The sequence below is a fragment of the Alosa pseudoharengus genome, unplaced genomic scaffold, assembly GCF_046254945.1.
Source record: "Alosa pseudoharengus isolate Yale_2024_CS ecotype anadromous, Long Island Sound unplaced genomic scaffold, YU_APseudo_1.1 YU_APseudo_1.1_scf_5, whole genome shotgun sequence".
NCBI lineage: Eukaryota > Metazoa > Chordata > Actinopteri > Clupeiformes > Clupeidae > Alosa > Alosa pseudoharengus.
Window position 1 is genome coordinate 34,734,828 of NW_027468837.1, and position 20,902 is coordinate 34,755,729.

Consider the following 20,902-nt stretch of genomic DNA (forward strand, 5'->3'; position numbering starts at 1 on the left):
TAAACAGAATGTCAGAGTGAGAGGTGGAATGACTAGTGTGTATGCTGGTGTGATATCAGCCAGTGCACACATGACTCACGCCAGGGCTTTTCTTCCCAGTGTGAGCGGACATTATGGCTCAGTGGTAAAACAGGCGGCATGCAAAACACAGAACAAGAGCGGCAAAAAGCAACAACACAAACAAGCAAGTGGCAGCACACTGTTTTTCCAGTAGAAAGGTCATGGCTGACATAGTTGTAGCGGAAAATGCCTGGGCTTTTTGTATCGTTCGAGCCTTACAGTTCAGCAGATGTCTGTGGTGTTGAGTTGTGTGCGTAGCGTAGCGTAGCGTACCCAGGGAGGAGGTCTGAGACCAGGCATCTAGCAGGACAATATGGATAGCAGCCTTGTCCCGCGTCTGTGATGGATGTTCTGACCACAATGTCAAGGAGAGGCCATGCACACACCTTTACACACACACACACTCACACACACACACACACACACACACACACACACACACACTGTCTCTAACTCTCTCTCATGCGTGCACTCTCACACACACACAAACACACAAACACACACACACACACACACACACACACACACACACACACACACACACACATCCTTTCATATACACCTTGGTCTCTACTCTCAGTCTGGGAGAAGGTGTTTTTTTGAATCTCACCGCTGCGGCGTCATCTATCATGTACTAGTAAAAAAAAAACTAAAAAAAATCTATTTTGGTGCAACATTTCATTTCATCCATCATAAACAACAACCAGTAACTCTCTTTTAATAGCTTGGAAGGAAGTACTGTACTACTCTCTTTTTCACTCTGTCTGGCACAGAGGAGACTCGCATCAGCACACAGGGCCAAGGAGAGACGCTAAGGCACTCACCCATCACAGTGGCGGTGTTTTGGAATACTTGGCTTAATTACTTTAACACAGGTTGTAATTAGTACAAATCAGAGGCGTGGGATCTTGGATAAACCTCTCAACTCAGAAGATGTGAGGCCTGGATTTAAACTTAACGGCATGTTAAGACGAGCACTCGGCGCTGCTGTCACGGCGGCGCTGCTGTCACGGCGGCGCGTGTCTCTCCGACGCCTCGTCTGAGGAGAGGACAGGTGAGGTGAGAGAGCGCTGCCATTTTGATCTCGTACACGCCGACATCACACAGAATCCCTGCAGCCACTGGAATTAGCATGTCCCCTCATCAAATGCAAGTGCGCACAAGGCTCATTAAATTAAAATGGAGACAGACGCTGCTCCCAACAGCGCCGGTAGTAAATGTGTGTGTGTGTGTCTGTGTGTGAGTCAGTGTGTGTGTGTGTGTGTGTGTGTCTGTAGACACACTTGTGTTTAATTAACATGTGAAGTACAGGGCACTCTTTTGCTTTGTGTGGTATTATTCTTCAAACTTTCTTTTTGCTCTGTCTCATAAGAAGACACGCACACACACACACACACACACACGAGAAGAGAGAGTGTGTGTGTGAGGGAGAAAGAAAGAAAGAAAGCAAGAAAGAAAGAAAGAAAGGGTGAGATTGGGAATGTTGATTGAATGATTGAAAACCTGAAAATGAAAGATTTAAAAAGTATCATGTGTTTCCCGTCATACCCAGTCCTACTGTAGCTCATCTGCAGCATGTCACAATGGCGAAGAGATGAAATCAATAAAACATATGACAAAGAGCCATGGCGTGACTTGCAAGCCGAGGGCTTACATCACCTGTGAGCAAGTTCACTGAACCCGCTGAGACACATTGTGCCCCTGCAGTGGGGAGGGAGGGAGCGAGTGAGGGAGGGAGGAGAGAGAAAGATAGATAGATGAGAAGAGAGGGAGAGATACAGAGAGTGAGGGAGGGAGAGAGAGGAGTGAAAGAGATAAATATATTGGAAGAGTGGGAGATAGAGGGAGGGAAAAAAAAGGGAGTGAGTGAAGGAGGGAGAGAAAAAGTGAGTGAGAGAGAGAAAGGGAGGGAGAGAGAGAGGGATGAGAGAGGGAGAGTGTGGGTGTGTCAGGGTTTACTGTGCGTCAGTCTGAGCAGTATGTCCACAGCTCAGGGCCATTATGCTCTGCAGGCAAATAGAACATTGGGCCTGGCAGGCTTGATTAAGAGCAGTGTCCTCTCAGACGCAGCACTTACGGGACTGCTGAGTGCCCTCCCGGTTTGATCGCCGTGACCATGGCCTCTTCTCTCCTCATCCACACTCTCTTTATCAATCTCTCTATCTATCTATCTATCTATCTATCTATCTATCCATCTCTATCCATCCCCTCAGCAGCACCTCTGTGCATGGTCCCCCTCTACCTCTCTGCCCCCCCACTCTCTCTCCTGACCTTACCCCACCCCACCTCACTGCCAATCACCCCTTCTTCATTCTCTTCCTTTCTTTCTCTACCTCTATTGCCCCTTTTACCCACTTTTTGTGCCTTCACCCCACCCCTCTCTCTCTCCGTTCCTCTCTCGCCCTCTCTTTTTCCATTTCTTCATCTCTTTCTCTCTCTTTTTGTCTTTCTACCTCTCTGACTCACTCTTTTTCTCACGCTCTCTAGCTCTCTCCCCCTCTCTTTCTTTACTCTCTTCATCTCTTTCTCTCTCAACCCCTCACTCCCCCCACCCCCTCGGCTGCAGTCCTGTGCTGTGTGCTGGATGTCTTCCAGCCTGTCTGGCAGCATTAGGCTGAGCCCAAGGCGAAGGGTGGGGGGGCTGGAGATGGAGATGGAGATGAAAGCAGAGGAGGTGCCATGGTTACAGGAGAGGAAGAGAAGAGAAGAGCAAAACAACACGAGGCAGGAAAGGCACAGAGTCGAGGGGGGGGTCTAGAATGGAAAGATGGATAGGAGGAGTATGAGAGACAACATGATGGGGAGATTGAACAAGGTTGAAAAGGGTGATGACAGAGATGGTTGATGAATTGGTTGAGGGTGGTAGTTGGCAAACTGCAGAGTTACAAGTAGGATGAAAGTGGGGCTGCAGAGTACAAAGGCTGGGAAAAAGGGAATTGGAAAGACAACACAGCCCAGGCAGCAGTCAGACCGATTGCCTGTGAAATTGTCCCACTTAGGCCACTGTTAGAAAACCACCCAAAATGAGAATCTCGTTAGTTTTTGGGAGGCTGGAGGGGTTGGAGTGAGGCAGCAGCTGCCGTAAGATAAATGGCTGAAACGAAAGCTATGCTACAAAGCATCATTGTAGTCAAAACCGAGACCAAGTCCTGACCCAGACCAGAGTGTATCAAGACCAAGACCTTGAGAGGTTGAGAGACCAAGTCCTGACCAAGGCAAGGCAAGCATACCTGCTTGATCCCAGACAAGAGCATCTTCTCCTATATCTTCACCTGTTTCTTGTGGTCAGCTGCAAGTGTGTGAAGGGTTAGGGGGGGCAGTTGTTAAGAAAAGTAACAACATTTTCAAATGATTATAGAGGCAGGGTGGCATTTGAAGCAAAATGTTTTACCTCCAATCACAGTAATGTGTTAACAAGTACATTTTGAGACTTTGTGATGTAGTGGTCTGGTCTTGAAATAAAACCTCGACAAGACCAAGACCGTGAAACAGTGGTCTTGAGACAGGTCTTGAGTGTAACAACTTTACTACAGAGGCATAAACATCCATGTCAATATACCGTAAGCAGTAATGTTTTATAGGGTGAAGATCACTGACCTCGACCCAAGCAGCCCCATGGAGACACCGAAGCTGTGGTCCAGCCATTAGAGTGATGAGTGACCGGGTCTAGTTCAGGGTGATGCTGCAGTACATCACCCTCAACTCTTCTGGTTTCCTTGGGGCTGATATCCTGCTTTGGCTTTAGAGTTATACACAAACACAGTATAGGATGCAGATGAATAAATATTTTCATCGGAGAGAAATATATATTTTTGTTTACTGTTTACTACTTATGTATGTAGATGTGTCAAGCAGAAGTGGAAGTGAATCATACAGTGCTGTAAATTCAGGAAGGTGATTACCCAAACATTTATTACTGAGGAGGCCTCTCCAGTATTTGTTGTTGTGAGATGCTGGTGATATTTACTATATCTATTTAACTTCAGGCTGTGAACGGTTTTGGTCTTACATTGCAAGTTTGGCCTGTAATTTAATATGGTTGGCAGTGAATCGGGAAGACACATCGTATTAGAAGCACACTGCTGTTCAGAGATTCTGCGTTGATTTAAACAGGAGGCAAAGAAGTAAACACCGTTATAGATCATTCATATCTGTGTGGCTTTAACAGTTGGCTTGTTGCAAGGAGAGGTTTTAAATTATACTTATATCAATACAGCACACATATTCTCAAAGGTACTTTAAGGCCACCCATCATACAGTTTTTTTCAATCGCTAACAAGCGCGTACCCATACTTCAGATACTTTTTCTAAACTCTTAACACAGACTCACACCTACAAAACACAATTGGCCAAATGGATAATTTTCTTCTCAAAAACACATTTTGTTAAATATATACTAACTCTTAATTTCAAAACAGAACACATCTTTCTCTGCACACACTAACTTTACCAAAACACTGGAAATCTGACTCAAAATGAAATTATTCTGTCAAAGAATAACACTTCAAGGTACATGCAGTCAATCAAAGTATACCAGGTTTCAAAATACTGGCTATTGTTGACATTACAAAACTAGACTTTTATGTTTCAGTTTTACAGGTATTTACATGCAAAACATGCTCTATCCACAGTTTTTACACTACATTTCTTGGTTGGGAACTGTATGTCCACATGTAATGTTCACATTCAAAAGCATTCCAGTAAAAAGCAAATCAGTTTTTTTCCCTTTACTGTTTACTACAGGAGGTACAGTAGAAATACTGTTTACAGTATGATAGAACAGAAAAAGTTTTACAGTATTGCTTACAGTGAACAAAATATCCATGAAACACACAAGAGCATTCTGAACAAAAAACAACAGCAAAAAGCCCATGATAAAACTAAAAAAACACAAAATTACTGTATCTAATCTCTGCGATCTTCAGGGTTAGGCCACATGTTTTCATCAACATCGCATCTGATATTACAGTTTTTCTCAGTCGCTTTGGTGCTTTTCTCAGATCAGAATGAAAATTCTCATAACTATTAGTTCAACCTCCACAACATTTAGTCATTTGTGCACATCATAGTAACAATTTCTCCTTCCTCTGAACAAATTGCAAATGCTTTTGAACATGTATCAGTTGCTTTGTCATGTCAGTCAAAATGAACTATACTTATGGATGCTGAATAGTTGTTCCCAATAAAACTAATAGTCTTCATTTCATTGCTTGAGTCATTACATACAAAATTGGTGAACTAGTTATCAAATTCTGTCACAATGCTGTAGAATTGCAAAGCGCACATAGAGTAAAACTGTGAAACGTACATATTCAGTGTCTTGTACTCACTTACTCCCCTAACTACAGCAATTTGTAACTTTACTGTAGTTTTCAAATGGCTGTACAAGTACTGTATAGTGCTGTCTTGAGCATTTTCAGGTAGTGTCACACCGAGTTCTGACCTTTTTTTGCTTGGGAAAACACAGAGCATAAACTGTCATAATGAAAACATGACAAAGCCATTTGACTATCTTGTTCATAAACGATGGTGTCAAGACTTCTCATTTTGATGACACTGGCAGTTTCATTGATATAAATACTTGCTTTTGAGGAATGGACTATCCATTTTGAGCAAGCAACATGCTTTTGCAGGTTATCCACTAGGTTTTGCAGTTTGCACTAATTGTTTTGAGAAATGCACTAACTGCTGTGTAAATGTTAATAGTGATGTGAGAAAAGCACCAAAGCGACTGAGAAAAACTGTATCCAAGGCGATGCACCTGGGATAAAACCATTTGGTAGCAGAAGCAGAGGTTTTTATAGTGTATTTAAGGTTTGGAATATTGTGTTTGCTATTGTGGGATGTTGTGTGTTAACATTCGTAAATACTACAAAAACAGTCCATAGTTTTGTTGGGAGGTATAGCTTGTCTGTAAAGAAAATGTTAGCATTGTTGAAATGTGTTCACTGACTGCATATTGTGTAAAAACGACATGAAATGTGTGAATGGTATGGCCACAAAAGACTGATGCTGTGCTAATTGTGTTTAGAGTTTTGAAAATGTGACAACTGGTTAGACAAACGCTTGTTAGCGACAGAAAAAAAAACTGTAAAAGGCAGAATCCCAAAGCAGAGAGTTCTGTGGGGAACTGAAGCCAGTCAATATGGAGGGAGCCTTTCCTGTGGTCCAGCCCTCTGCTAGCAAGCCCTCGGGGCAGAGAGGAAGCCCAGTGTCCAGTGGAGTATTCGCCAGGTCCTCAGGTCGATGTATTGACCAATGTCTTGTGTTCGGAATCAATGGGCTATAATTGGAGACGGGTGTGCTGTCACCCAATACAGTGTCCACCATGAGGAGGAGCAAAGGAGAAGGGAAATGCAGCTTCTACTGTGAGTGATGCAGAGCAGGACATAGTGTCCAGAAACACAGAGAGAGAGAGAAAGAGAGAGGTCTATACCCATTATTTTGGACATGAGTGGAGCTGTGTGGTGTGGAGGGTTCAATGTAAGGAGTCAATGTAAATGGTTCTTCTTTGAACATAGCGTCTGTCAGGTTATGTCAAAAGAAGAACCATTTACAGTTCGAATAATAAGCTCGATACAGTTCGAGATAAGCTCTCATAAGACCCACAGATGAGTCTGACAGCCTGGGCTGTCACAGAGAGAGGCCTCAGCCTGTACAGCCTCGATGTCGCCGTGGTCCTTTTGATGCTTTTCACAATGCCGTAATTCATCGGTGATTGGCTCATAAGTGGAGCCCAAAGAAACATGACAGCTCATCCTCCGCTGTTCAGTTAAGAGGCCGTTTACACGACACCGCCGGGTGAATTTTCTCTTACCGCTTTCACACCTTTAACGACTCCGGCAAGAAAAAAACTTGCATGTACACACAGAGGTGTAACCGGCTAAATGTGCTGTAGTGCATATGCCAGACCAGTCGATGGCGCCGCTGTGCAGAAGCTTCACGATATTTTAGCGTGAATCGCGTAGAAGATAGGGATGGGCAAAGCAAGGCTTTATGAATCACTGAAACGTTCGAAGCAATTGTGCCGAATTGTTCCGAAGCTTTGAAACAATTCCGACACCTCAGAGCTGTTTAGGGTGAAACAAATCTGTCAAATGCTTCGTATTGGAGATGTAGTCTTTAAAGTTCGTGGCTTGCTTTGTTACCTGTGTTCAGTCTTTGTCAAAAGCTAAGCAGCATGCCCTTGGTCAATAACTGGATGGGAGACCACATGAAGCCACAATAAAGAGAATCTTATTGCTGCCACTATGTGTTCTCTAAATCACTTTCTTCTTATAAAAACTCTCGATTTTTGACCATTCTGAGTTTAGTTGAAACTGTGTGGTTAATGGTGAAGTAAGAAAACATAAACAGATACGATCTGAAACAATACCTTACCAATCAAACGGGGATCGAACCACATTTGAGCAGTTTGGGCTACCGTGCAAAAAACACCCTCACTAACCACTACACCATCATGGTTATTGCTTAAGAAAGAGCTACACTGTTAATTGAACGCGCGGGCACGCCTGCCGACACCGGTTAAATGCACCGAAGGTTCACTTAACTTTGGTCACATGGCATGGGGATTTTGAACGATGTTTCGAAGCAGTGGTCACATGACATGGCGGTTTTGAACCACGTTTCGAAGCAGTGTTTCAAAACACTTGTGCTTCGAAGCCTCGACACTGATTCGAGACATCGGTTTCGAAAGTCACACCCCTAGTAGAAGAAAACATTGTTGAAACCAAAGATTCTAGAACAGAGCTCTGTTCTAGAATCTTTGGTTGAAACAGTTTGTTAAGCCAGAGAATGTCTAATAAGTGCTCTGGTTAAGCAGTCGCATGAAATAAGGAGACTACAGACAATTCGGTTTTCAATTCAACTGTTAAACTAATAAAGTTCATTTTCAAGGTATGTGACTGCTATGTGAAATTTCAAATGCTTAGCCTACGCATTGCATTAGGTCTGAGCACCACTGGAGAAAACACTAACATGCAGTAGGCCTAAGCTAATGTTTAACTAGGTTAAGCTAACGTGTGCTTCTAACTTAGCCACTAAAGGCTGATAGGCATATAAATCATGACAGGGGAAAGAAAAACATTTTAATATGATAAATAAATGGTTCGGTTTGTTTTGACAAGCAACATGTCAGGTCGAGTGCCGTGGCTGGGTTAGGGGTGGGGCTGGCTATGTCGTCATAGGATTGCCGGCTTCACACGTCTACACGGCACAGTCTAGCCGGCGGTTTCAGAAGTTCCCACTTCGGAAGCCGGTTTCAAAAGCTATCGGTTTCAGCCTCCTAAACTGCCGGCGTCGTGTACATGCAAGGCGTAACCGTTAACAAAACCTCACCGGTTTCACAAAAACCGGCGTCGTGTGCACGGCCCCTAAATGGCTTTGTGACGCTCTCTTTGACAGAAAGACTTTACAGACCAAATGGACTACAAAATGGGTGTTAGATAATGGTTAAAGGTATTCATACCAGTTGCCCCATTCAGCCAGAGCTAAAACACGCAGTAGGATTTGAGAAATCCAGGCCTTAGTTTGGACTTTTCAAGCCACAATTAAGTCTGAACTGGACATATGGATAGATGCAACTATCCACACATTATATACCTTAGTTCTTGAACAAGGGATTTTACATTAAGCCTCCACAAACTGTAAATGAATTAAAGCCAAGCAGAGCAATTCTGTCACATGCTTGCGTAATCATTGCCAAGGCTACACTGCATGCTCAAAAATGTGACACACCGCAAACAGTTGCAACTGCTTGCCGTGCAACACCACTATCCCTGTTCCTGGAGGTATTTACATCAAAGCTTGTGTTGTGACGAGTGTTGCGGCATGGGGTTCTAATTTCGGTTTTCCGTGCCGCATTAACAATATCACCGTTACATTGCAATGTTCCAGCCATCAGAGTGAGTCAGAGCGAAGGATGGGATGCTCACTGTCCATTGTATCGGGTTACTTGTAATGTGCTGTAAGCTTGCTCGTGCCGGTGTTCCAGTTTAGATGGTGAGCAGTTTAACTGGTGATATTTGCATAAAATCAGTGAATATTCAACAAGACCCTGCCTACTTCTTAATCTGCTCTGCCTCCGATAGTGCAGGTTTATATTAGGCTACATTTTCACAAAGTGTTTGCAAGTGAGACAATATAACGGATATCGCTGAAAACATCACCAGTGTATGTCTAATACATGTCCGTTTAAGCATTATCCACAAATATGACACATGAATGAATGGAAAAAAATAAAACTAGTGATCTAGCTGGGATTCGAACCACGCATGGACAAGAAAGTTGATTGGATTACCTTCTACATCGTCTATACCACTACACTACAAGCCGCTGAAATCAATGCCAGATTTCTATGTATATATTGAACTGTTAGTCAAAGTTAACACAGGTTAACATAAGTGAGAAATATACGCCCATGTTAACTGGTGCCATCACAATTTAACATGGGCATATGCAAGCCTCAAAACAACAAAATAGGTTCATCTTTGCCTCACATACCAAAACCTAACTGATGTACAACAAACTGGCATGTCCCACTAACACTTTATTCAGTTTTGGGGGTTAATAATATGAAATACGTCAGTCATACGTCAGTAACTTAGTGTCATGTCTCGGTGAAGTTATGCAGTGAGCTGTCTAATGATTTGAAGTGAACACATGAAACTTATTTTCTCCGAGTTAAATATTATTTAATTTGTTGATCCTAATTTGACGACACAAAATGGTTATCATGGTAGCATATATTACAAAACTTTGATGAGAGAGTTTGATGACAGATGTTGCTGTTTCAGATTCCCACGTAGCCTAAATTAGAAAATAGTTTAGCCTACTTACTGCTCATTCAGCAGCCTGTTGCAAAACATTCACTTAGCCTAGATGTTTGCTATAATAAATATTTTGATCGATTGAAAAATAAGCTGTCACAAGACAACATAGACCTATTAATTTAATAGGAACACCATGCTAATGCATAGACACAAAATAACCAGTGGTGTAATTGGTTAGCAGGGTGCACTGTTGCTGCTAGCTTGCTATTTTAGTGAGCAGTTCGAGGCCTAAGTGATCTTCATAATTTTTGCTTTCTGCACAAAAAACGAGCAATGTCTGATGGGGTCATTTGTTACTGTTTGTGATGCAAAATTACTGAGGCAAAATTAATCTGCATTATTCAAGGCATGCATTCGCTGTGTTTGCTCATGTTATAGGCTATCACCAGTTAACATGGACATCAGGATAGCTAGTAAGCTAGTAGACTAGTCTAATAGACTAATAACAAGCGTTGCTCTCTGTGGCGTAGTGGTGATAGTGCTTACTGCTTAGAACATTTTGCCTCAGTGAGACTCATGTTCGAAACCCAACAAAACCTTCGCTGATTTACTTTGACACATTTCCTGTTTGCACAACATTTTGTGTGGATGCTTAAGCAGACATGCATTATACATAGCGATTCCCGCATGTTTTCGGCAAGATCTTGCTTCATATTCTGTCATGCATTGTAGGCTTGGGAAAATGTGAATCTCCAGCACTGGAAGGGCGGAGGCAGAGCAAAGCATTGTTAACAAGTAGGCAGGGTCTTGTTGAATATTCACAGATTTTATGCAAATATCACAAGTTAACCTGCTCACCATCTAAACTGGAACACCGGGCTCAGCGAGGCTTTGTCAACTGCAGCCTTTGTTATGACAGGCCTGACAGGCCCTTGCGTCGCTCACAGTCCCCGAAAACGCTGAGGACTCACGTCATCGCTTTGTCCAGTTTATCAGTTCCTTGAGCTTTGCGAAACAAACGTCTTCCTAAAAAGTGGTTCGCCAGCATCTGTGGGCTTCGTGGGGCTGACCGGGGGATTCGAACCAATAGGATCCAGGAGCCCATGTGTTGCAGATGTTTGTTTGTGGACCACAAAGCCTCTCCTGCATGTGTCAAGTCAAATTACACACTTGTGTCAGCAGGCTGCGTGTGTGTTTTTGCTGACTGCAGGTTGTCAGAAGCTTTGCATTAGCCATTGCAACACTGCAGGACATTAATTCAGTCTGCTGTAGCTGTCAGCTCGGACAGGCCACTTTCATTCGGCCAGAAATGTTCATCCTCTCGCTATCATCTCTTTTTCTCCCAACACTTTTAAATGTACTGTGCTCTAGCAAATGAAGCTTACACTGAAACGAATCTGGTTACATCTAGTGTTCTAGCATTCGTTGTGCTATTGGAAAGAGTCAAAGTCACAGAAGCCACTGTCTTCTGCATTCGTTGTGCTTTTGGAAAGAGAGCCACTCTGATATAAAACACACTATAATCATGTTAAAGGAAAGAAAAGACATTGTAATATCAGCATAAGTATATTGTTCCAGTGTCCGTGTGGTGCACAGTTGTCTGTACATTCCATCACCTCCTCCCCCCCCCCCCCAAAGAAGCTGGTTAAAAACGATGATATCTCTGTCGATATGCTGTCCCCCCATCTCGATCTGCCCGTGGAGGCTGATCTATGGTTCCCATGCCCAGGGCTCCATCTCCATTAGCCGAGGACTGATATCCTGCCATGGATCGTATGGCTTAGCCCCAGCCTGCCTTCACGCCAGCTCAGCACTTCTGCAGGAATTGTATTGAATCTGTGTAGAGGAAACCGTTCAAATCCCCACACCTCTTGCTGTGAAGAGAACAAAAAAAAGAACAAATCTCAACGTCTCAATTATGATAGTAGGATACCTTGAGGTGTTGAGACTTTTATATCGTTGTAATATTGACAGGGGTGCTAAAGCGTGTCCTTCACAATGGCCGTACAGCTCATTATATGCTTAACGGCGAATAGGCCTACCCCCCTCCATAAGTGTTATCTGAAAGAGGGCGATAGTATTTCAAACCACACACCTTTATGGTAATGCAATGTCCATTAATCACAGCCACAATCTTATCCTATTCAGTTCAGCTCAATTAAATTTGAGTATGGTGTTGCTGCACTCAGATACTGTACTGCATTGATTTCTGGTGTGGGGATTTGAGCCAAGCTCTTTTGTGGCGCTTCCCTTTCAGGTTCCTGCTGGTGTTCTCCTGTCTGGTCCTCTCAGTGTTCTCCACCATCAAGGAGTACGAGAAGAGCTCCGAGGATGCTTTGTACATACTGGTATGTGTGTGTCTGTGTGTGTGTGTGCGTGTGTGTGTTAGAGAGAGAGTGTATGTTTGTTTGTGTGTGTTTGTGTGTGTGTGTGTGTGTGTGTGCGTGTGCGCATGTGTGATTGTGATTGAGCCTAGAACTGTCATGGAAACAACGTTTTGAACTTGAACACACACACTAAAGCCTTGTTTCAGTTCAATGGTTTCTGATATCCTGGTGTTACACTTGGAGGCATCCCTCTGCAGCACATTTCATTATCTGGATCTGGTTTCTGTCCAGTTCTGTCCTGACAGGATGTTGGTCATTTCTCTTCTTTAGTGTTTTTTTTTTTTGTATGCGTCTTTGCAGGAAATTGTGACCATCGTTGTGTTTGGCGTGGAGTACATCGTCAGGATCTGGTCAGCAGGATGCTGCTGCAGGTACAGGGGATGGAGAGGCCGGCTGAAGTTCGCCCGCAAGCCCTTCTGCGTCATCGGTGAGCAAATGGAAAAGGAGGCCCTGAAATGGCTTCATTGTTCTGGAAATACAGCTGTCCATAACCATCTCTGAGTCCCTGTCCCCATGTAGCATTGTCATGTCCCTGCAGTCATGGCTGATTCCAGTGCATCACTAATTAAGTCAGAAAAGAATGACAATTGTGATGAAATATCAATTTCAACTGAATCCTCTTTGTGCAAAATTACTCCGTAATTGCATTGCTTTGGAAGCAATTTTCTTAGCAGGCGCCCTCAAACCAGTCTGCTTTTAGCCATCTTGTGTCCAATTATTAACATAAATTACCAGGCCAGTCATGATATCCGCTTGGGCCCTGGTGTCCAGTCCATTCAGTTTATTAATACTTTGGAGATGCATCTGGACTCTATACCCTGCTGCTGAATCATTTCAGACTCCCCAACGGGCCATTACAAGCTCCATGCCGATTCATTAGCATTGCATAGTGCTGCCATGATTCTGGGAAGGATTGGCTAATGACCCGGTCGGCCGTCTCTGTTGCAGACATCATGGTGCTGATAGCCTCCATCTCGGTGCTGGCCGCCGGTACCCAGGGGAATGTGTTTGCCACCTCGGCTATCAGGAGTTTGCGTTTCCTGCAGATCCTGCGAATGATCCGGATGGACCGGCGAGGAGGGACCTGGAAACTCCTCGGTTCGGTCGTCTATGCCCACAGCAAGGTAATGGACGCACAGTAATGGTCATGTCAATTACTTCAATACTTCAGTCCTGAATCAATTTTGTTTGAAAATGACCTTAGTTTCATTGAAAAGAAACACATTAAAGGCTGATTTAGGTCAATTACATTGCACAGGGTGAATCAGGGAACCTGGGTCGAAGGAATTTTTGCTCCTGTGTTGAAAACCATATATTTCTGATGTGTAATATATGACTTTTTATAGATATTTCCAAAATGTCCCCCATGTTGTGGCTTTGTTTCTGCTCTCATTCTCCCATTACTTCTGCCTTTTTGAGGCACTCTGAGGCAGTCACACCAACTGATTTCTCAGAATTCCCTCAGACTGTACATGGTGCAACAGGTTTCAGCGTCTCACTCAGTGGAGATGTCAGGGGGCGATCTTCCAATATCACAGTCAGATGAAAAACATGACACTCATTTTTGCTCTTGCTGTTGTGAGAGGAGACCAGCCAATATCCTCAACAAGGCACACAGGCAAACACAGCTTTCATGTATAGATCTGTTTTGTCTTGCATTCACGCATCCGTGCCCTGCATAATGTGTCAGGCTTAGATCTGAAACGGCAGTCAGGCCATATTTGTGAGAGGAGCCATTCTGTTGAATGTTATCTGTCAGATAACAACTCAGAATCCCCAGCCTCTACTGTTGCCACTCTGTCGCTACCCAGCTCCACCTAGAGCCTGATAAATGGGCCCTTGTCAGGGGGAGGGTTGGGGTTGGGTGGGTCCACTCCAGCTCCAGCCATGCATATCTGCTGGCTTCCTCCTCGGAGGGCGGTGGAGAGAGCAGGTTTAATGAGATATTCTCCTTAAGCATCAGATGGAGTGGATCCGGGTCAAGATGGAGACCGCCAGGCCATCATTCATATCTTCTGATTGAATTTGCCCAACCGAACCCAATCGTTCCAGCCCCAGGGACCTTTCTATTGGGGGAAAATTGTAGCCTTTGTATGCCTTTGCCAAAATGTCATCCCAAGAAGCATTGAAGATGAGGCAGGGCCATTATTACTGACAATGGCAGTTAAGTCAAAAGTGTTCTTCCAATCGCTGTGAAGTAAGAGATGTCAGCTTGCTGGGAAACCATTATCTGTGTACTGTAATCGTTGAGGCATCACTCAGAAATGTCTCTGGACTTTGTCACATTCAGCACCATAATGGTCTGAAATGCTTTGTGCTTCATCTGATCTGAACCTACTGAATTAGCAGCATTTGAGCTGCTTACGGTAACATCAAAAGATGTACAATAATTATCTCATTGTTGTTTAAGCATGCAATGTCAATATGTCAATATCAATATCTACATGTGTAAAGATTTACTTTAATGTAATGTAATACTAATACAATCATATTATGAAGATAATAATATTTCATGTTGAAGATTAGACTTTGACAATGATAGATAGATACATAGACAGGTAGACAGATAGATAGGTAGGTAGATACTAGATAGATAGATAGATGGATAGATAGATAGATAAAAAAAGAACTCTTGCTCTTATATACACCCTCTGAATGTTCTGTCACGCCTTTCCCCATGTGCATCATGTCACCCAGTAGTCAATTACAGGACATTTGTTGGTGATGGGGAATAAACATGCATCTCCAATTTCTTGCTTGAACAGTGTTCGCAAGGACCCCCCCCCCCCCCCTTCCCCCAGCACAGAAACTATCAGCTATTTTTAGGTAAACTCATTTTCGGTTCAGCTTCTTCTCGTTTGTCGTCTCAGCAGTTTTCCCCCTCACTCACTCCGATCCAGAGCTTGCCGCTGGGGGAATAGTGGAAGCTGTTGTCTAGGTTATAAAAGGCAGCTCCGTTACTATATATGCTGTGCCTTATAAATAACTGCTGCATCATAAATGTGCTTAAAGTTCAATGACTTATGATATATGAAGCTGTTGAGGAGTACAGTCAAAAATATGTGATTAGAATGTTCCCAAACCAAGAGTTCCGCACTGACTGCGACAATTACCCTCAGTCCTCATCGACTGTATAATGAATACTGAATAGTATATTGTTTGTGTAGAAGGAACCAGGAAAATAATCCTCAATCCTCAATACCTCAATAGGTTGAAGGTATAAGTATGGGTCCAGTAGTGCTGTCTCATAACAACGAAAAGAAAACCACTGACAAATAGTTAGCTGAATGAAATGTGTGAGTGTTTTGTACACGCAGTGTTGTATGGAGGCCTGCTGTATCTTACTCTAAACATTATTAGCGAAATGCAGCCATGAGACATTTTCAACTGATTAGTAATATTGGAGGCTTTAGTTTCCCTATTCAGAAGCTCATTCTCCAACAGTCATGGTTGAAGGGGTGAGGGGACAGACGTGCAGGATGTAGGATCTAGGTCACCTCTGTCTGACTTGTAGAGAAATGCTGCTGCCGTATGTCTGTCTCCCATCTGCTAGCATGCACAGGTGTCCACCCGCCATGGCCTGGGATCCGTGTGTGCCGCTCGGGCATACCCGCCTCCTCAGGAACTGACCTCTGAAGGTGGGCCTCCCTCACCTGTGCCAGGTGCCTACTGTAGCCATGGCACCGAGACGAGCCAGCTCAGCAGAACCCAGGGCATGCCCATGCACCTGTGCCAGTCTGGAGGCTTGGCCCCCTAATGCCTCCTCTCCCACCCTCCCGCTCGTTAGTCGGAAGTGAAAACTGATCTTGTGTACGTTCCCATATTCTATACCTCGGCACTCACCCGCTGCTAACCCCCCCCCCCCCCAGTCCTGGCAGAAGAAGTCCTACAGAAAAGACTCTCCCCCTCTTCTCCCCCTCTTCTCCCACCTCTTCTCCCACCTCTTCTCCCACCTCTTCTCCCCCTCTTCTCCCACCTCTTCTCAAGGGCAGAGCTGGGGGCCTGACAGTGCAATTTGACACAAAATGAGTTCCCATCTCACACACAACATTCTTGAAAGACCCAGTTCTGTCTTGTGTGGACTCTGTATGGTCTAAGGGTTCCATTTCAAAGAGAGGAGGGAGGTCTCATCTTACAGCGAATGCATATGCAGCCATGTTGCTGACGGAACAAAATATCAAGTTATTTTTCTCCATTTTCACCCCAATCCTTTTTTAGAGTGGTGCGGAGCTATTGTTGGGAAATAATGCATCATGCCTCGGCAAGCATTTTCATTTATTATTTTTTTTCCAACGAATTATTAGAGGTGTAAGCTGTCGTTCCAGATTACCAATTTTAATCATAATTGTAAAGTTGATAAAGGTCTATCCAAATGCTTTCATATTTATTAACCATGGAGAGCAATTTTACAAAATGGAATGAAGAGAAACATGAGCATGACTCGTAAGGTTCTGAGAAACTGCTGAAGCAATCCTACATGGTTTCATAAGGAACAATTTTATTTTCATAATAAAAAGACAATAGGCTAGCTAAGGTGGCAGTCTTTTTCTAAAAAAAACACGGATCTAACTAGACATCGGACAACGGCATTGTTTAGGTTATAGTCCAATGCACTGCACAGCCACGTACACGTTAATTGGCTTTAATGTGTGTTTGACCTATAGCACTGTCTCACAGACCAGCTTCTCATCATAACGAGGAACACAACCATAATGGTGCTTGAGCTCCGCCCCAGCCATTTACTGGGCCAAGCTATCAAAATAAAGAGCCTCAGTGGCTTGCTCTTCAAGCGTTATGTCTCGGTCTGGAGGATCGCTCATTTTCACACTGTGCCGCTGAGCCAGTGCCTGCGAGGCTATCGGTGAGCAGGGCGGATGAGAGGATGTGGATTGAAACAGTTGTATCAGGTTACATTACCATATGAAATACTGCTTGTTCAGCTCAGCCGTATATCACTCAATAGGAGATTAAATGCACTCTCACTGTCCAATCCCCCCGACGCTCCAACTGCGCCTGGGCACACGCATGTGGCAGCACTCCATCTGAAGGAAGGGCTCGATAAGAAGAAAGAGTCCAGCAGAGTCCACCGTTCAGACCAGAGCAGGCTGTAATGGGCTGAAACGCTCCTTCAGCCCAAGCTAATAGCTGTCAGTCGTTGTACAAATGTCTGATGCCTCTCATTAGACACTAATACTTGATTCAAAATGGATTTCTGCCAGACTCTAACCGTAGGCTTCTTGTAGTTTGTGCGTGTGTGTGTGCATGTGTTTGTGCATGTATATGTGTGTGTGTGTGTATGTGCATATGTGTGTGTGTATGTGTGTGTGCATGTGTTTGTGCATGTGTGTGTGTGTGTGTGTGTGTTAGTGTGTGTGTGTGTGTGTGTATGTGTGTTTGTGCATGTGTGTGTGTGTATGTGTGTGTGCATGTGTTTGTGCATGTGTGTGTGTGTGTGTGTGTGTGTATGTGTGTTTGTGCATGTGTGTGTGTATGTGTGTGTGCATGTGTTTGTGCATGTGTGTGTGTGTGTGTGTATGTGTGTTTGTGCATGTGTATGTGTGTGTGTGTGTTAGTGTGTGTGTGTGTGTGTGTGTGTGTGTATGTGTGTTTGTGCATGTGTGTGTGTGTGTATGTGTGTGTGCATGTGTTTGTGCATGTGTGTGTGTGTGTGTGTGTGTGTGTGTGTGTGTGTGTGTGTGTGTAATTCTCTGTGTGTGTGAGACCCAGAGGGTGTGAGCGGGTGGGGTCTGCAGGTCTCCGGCTGCTGCTCCCCAGAGAGTCTCTGGTTGCTGCGGTCACCCCAGGCTGCCTCCCAGCTCAGAGCCAGCAAATGGCACACGGAGAGCTTTTACAAACACAAGCCTAACTCAATGAATACATTAAAGGGTTGGAATAATTGACTGAGAATGTAGGCTTCCTCCTGTAGTTTTATACAAGTACTATATGGTGACTTTTAATGTGTCTTCATTGAAACTGAATTAGCAGGGTGTGGTGACATGCCATTTTAATAACATACTGTATCTTTGGTGCTCACTGCTCAATGTTTTTTTTATCCAGTTGTTGATTATGCCATACATATACTGTAGGAGCTATGCTTTGCATGCTACTGTGTAGACTTGTATGTTATGTCTCATGCAGCCCTTGTATGGTTGACACTGTGTTCATAATTTCCAGACTTTGGCAGGGATTGATTTGTTTACTCTGACACGCGTGCTGTTAATGCAGCAGCCTGTCATCGTTGCCGCATGGCACTGCAGTACTGTATGTGTGTGTCTGTGTGTGCTGCGGATCTGTTGCCCCCTCTACACCCCCTCCATCAGCCCTAAACTCTCGCCTCCACCACCATCAACACCCAAATGTGCCACTAAATCTGTGACCTTGACAGGAGCTCATCACAGCCTGGTACATTGGCTTCCTGTGCCTGATCCTGGCCTCCTTCCTGGTCTATCTGGCAGAGAAGGAGGACAACGAGATGTTTGAGACCTATGCCGATGCTCTCTGGTGGGGCTTGGTGAGTTCCAACACACACACACACACACACACACACACACACACACACACACACACACACACACACACACACACACACGCAAGCCTTGATTTATCTTCCTCTGAAAGACACTTTGTTTTTCCCTTTTTTGCAAAAGTGCTTTGGTTCTTGTGTCCTCTGTACTGTGCATGGGGAATGCACTATCCTCAGATGGTGGTTGTGATGAAGTTGTCTTTTATTTCAAGAAGCCAGAGCTATCTGGCTCTGAGCCCAGCTATAGCTATTGTGTTTGATTGATTGAAAAGATAATGCACAACACTTGGCGAAGAGCTATGTAGTACTGTAACATTATGCATAGCCACCTACACCTACGCAGTGTACATGATTGTGCATGTGTTGTGTATGTTAACAAAGGTTAGCAAAATGTGTAAATGTCAATGAAATAGTATCATTTTAGCATTATTTTAGTCAAAACAGCTTTCTAATCTTTTGCACAGACAGATTATTTTGGTATTTAATTGAATATTCACACAGTAACCAAGGGTGTTACCCCTCCATTTAATGTGGTTCTCTTAATTTAATTTTCTCATAAATTAATTTACCCCTTTGGTCATCAGTCACTTGTCTTGGTAATGATTTAGAGTCTGTCAGAATGTGTGAAACTTCCTATTACTACAATGGATTCTACTATAACTCTGTTAATAAAGACAAATGGTTGATCAATAGATACATGTCAGAAGGAATGTCAACCTTTTAAATATGTAACATGTCAAATTTCCCCTCTCTTAATGTTCAGATAACCCTGACCACCATTGGCTATGGGGATAAGTATCCGCAAACATGGAATGGCCGTCTTTTGGCTGCAACATTTACACTCATTGGTGTGTCATTCTTCGCGCTCCCAGCGGTAGGTCTACCATTCCTAATGGGATAAGGTTCCATTAAAATACTTTTAGGTCAGTGCACAATCATGGGTGGAAGAGACCAAATGGTAATGGTAACACTATATTGGGATGGTGAGTGCATAGCACATTCAAAATCAGCAATGTCACAACGGAAATAACAGATTGTGTATACAGTAATGATGAAGATGAGTGGTTTTGCCATTGTGGTTGATAAATCAGGAAATTGCATGAATGTAATTGTCTTTCCTCTCTCAAAGGGAATCTTGGGCTCTGGTTTTGCCTTGAAAGTGCAAGAACAACATCGACAGAAACACTTTGAAAAACGTCGCAATCCTGCAGCCGGGCTTATCCAGGTGAGTAACATACTGAACATCTGTACACATGCTGATAGACACACAGGTACAGTTTTGGCTTCGACACTGAAGATTTGCTAGAAAAGGACTCATTTATTAAAAATTGTATTTGATTCTCATGTTTATTCATATCACTCATTGATAACCCATTGATCAGAGAAATGTTATATGACTCTTGTGTTTATCCATACAACAAATAATTTGAGAAGATGACAATAACAGATGATGACAATATACATACATACTGCATTCATAATGGAACCCCTAAAAATTAAAAACTAGCAAAAAACAATTGATGGGTCATATCAGGTTGATGCTGATGCACATGTTCTCACTCATGGTAATAAACCATAATAAAAACTGCATATATAGGTAAATAGTGTGTGATGGTTGTGGGTGGACAACAAAATCTGTGATGGTTCCAGGCTGTGGGTAACGTGTTAGATAATTATCCTTTCGTTCTCTGTCCTTGGATTGTCAAATAATGCATACTACATGGAGCCAAATGAGCAGCCTGGCTTCTTGCGCTTGCTGCTTTGAAGCCGTTGGCCATGCCGACAGACCTCCTGTGTCTTAATTACACACACTCAGAGTAGTATGTGTTGCAGCGTATGCATTATTCATGGATTATTTTATTTATTTAATTCTTCCTATCTGCAGGCGGCATGGAGGTTTTATGCCACGAATCTCAACCGCACAGACATGCAGTCGACTTGGGACTACTACGAAAGGACTATATCTGTCCCAATGTACAGGTATTGATCCAGAATAACTCAGATACCAGATTTACATCTGAGATTTACATATCCCTCTTATTCTCTCTGTCTGTCTCTCTCTCATTCTCTCTCTCATTCTCTCTCTCATTCTCTCTGTCTGTCTCTCTCTCATTCTCTCTCATTCTCGTTTATTTTCTCCATCACTATCACCACTCTGTTTC

At 43.5% G+C, this 20,902-nt stretch overlaps 2 protein-coding genes across 4 annotated transcripts in view; both read left to right on the plus strand.

Moving 5' to 3' along the window:
- Positions 1-20,902, plus strand: part of stmn3 (stathmin-like 3) — a 338,540-nt gene that overhangs the window by 174,641 nt on the left and 142,997 nt on the right. The gene's annotated exons all lie outside the window — the stretch shown is intronic.
- The window catches only part of LOC143103704 (potassium voltage-gated channel subfamily KQT member 2-like), a 43,926-nt gene that overhangs the window by 7,274 nt on the left and 15,750 nt on the right, over positions 1-20,902 (plus strand). For all 3 annotated transcript variants that reach the window (XM_076267492.1, XM_076267490.1, XM_076267491.1), the window contains exons 2-8: positions 12,088-12,178; positions 12,518-12,644; positions 13,166-13,341; positions 18,603-18,728; positions 19,504-19,614; positions 19,870-19,965; positions 20,626-20,720. In XM_076267492.1, coding sequence (XP_076123607.1) covers positions 12,088-12,178; positions 12,518-12,644; positions 13,166-13,341; positions 18,603-18,728; positions 19,504-19,614; positions 19,870-19,965; positions 20,626-20,720 — 822 coding nt within the window. The remainder of the gene's footprint in view (positions 1-12,087; positions 12,179-12,517; positions 12,645-13,165; positions 13,342-18,602; positions 18,729-19,503; positions 19,615-19,869; positions 19,966-20,625; positions 20,721-20,902) is intronic.